This window comes from Sinocyclocheilus rhinocerous, unplaced genomic scaffold (genome assembly GCF_001515625.1).
Source record: "Sinocyclocheilus rhinocerous isolate Xijiao unplaced genomic scaffold, SAMN03320098_v1.1 C35217944, whole genome shotgun sequence".
NCBI lineage: Eukaryota > Metazoa > Chordata > Actinopteri > Cypriniformes > Cyprinidae > Sinocyclocheilus > Sinocyclocheilus rhinocerous.
Window position 1 is genome coordinate 1 of NW_015743448.1, and position 409 is coordinate 409.

The following is a 409-nucleotide window of genomic DNA, read 5'->3' on the forward strand; positions in this document are numbered from 1 at the left end:
CCAACCACCAGCTGCGAGATCACCACATCCAGCCCGGGGAGAGTGGCACTCTCAAGCGCAAAGTGGAGGCAATCCAAGGGAGCCACAAATGCAAAGACTGTTCCAAGACCTTCTTCACTGAGATGGCTCTGTGGGAGCACGTCCAGACTCATCTAGGCCCCACCAAGCACTGCCAATGCCCCATCTGTGGAGAGCGCTTCCCTTCACTGCTAACTCTGACTGAACACAAGGTCACCCACAGCAGGAGCTTGGACACAGGCAACTGCCGCATCTGCAAGCTTCCGCTTCACAGTGAGGAGGACTTCCTGGAACACTGTCAGAGGCACCCAGACCTGCACAACTCACTGACAGGCTTCCGCTGTGTCGTGTGCATGCAGACTGTCACCTCCGCTCTTGAGCTGAAAATTCA

The 409-nt window shown here is 56.2% G+C and overlaps 1 protein-coding gene across 1 annotated transcript; it reads left to right on the plus strand.

Moving 5' to 3' along the window:
- Positions 1 to 5: 5 nt before the first annotated feature.
- On the plus strand, positions 6 to 404 carry LOC107734755 (zinc finger protein 521-like; the record flags this gene model as incomplete). Its single annotated transcript, XM_016546692.1, has 1 exon — positions 6 to 404. A coding segment is annotated over one exon (399 nt), but the record flags the coding sequence as incomplete, so codon positions are not given.
- Between the last annotated feature and the right edge of the window lie 5 nt (positions 405 to 409).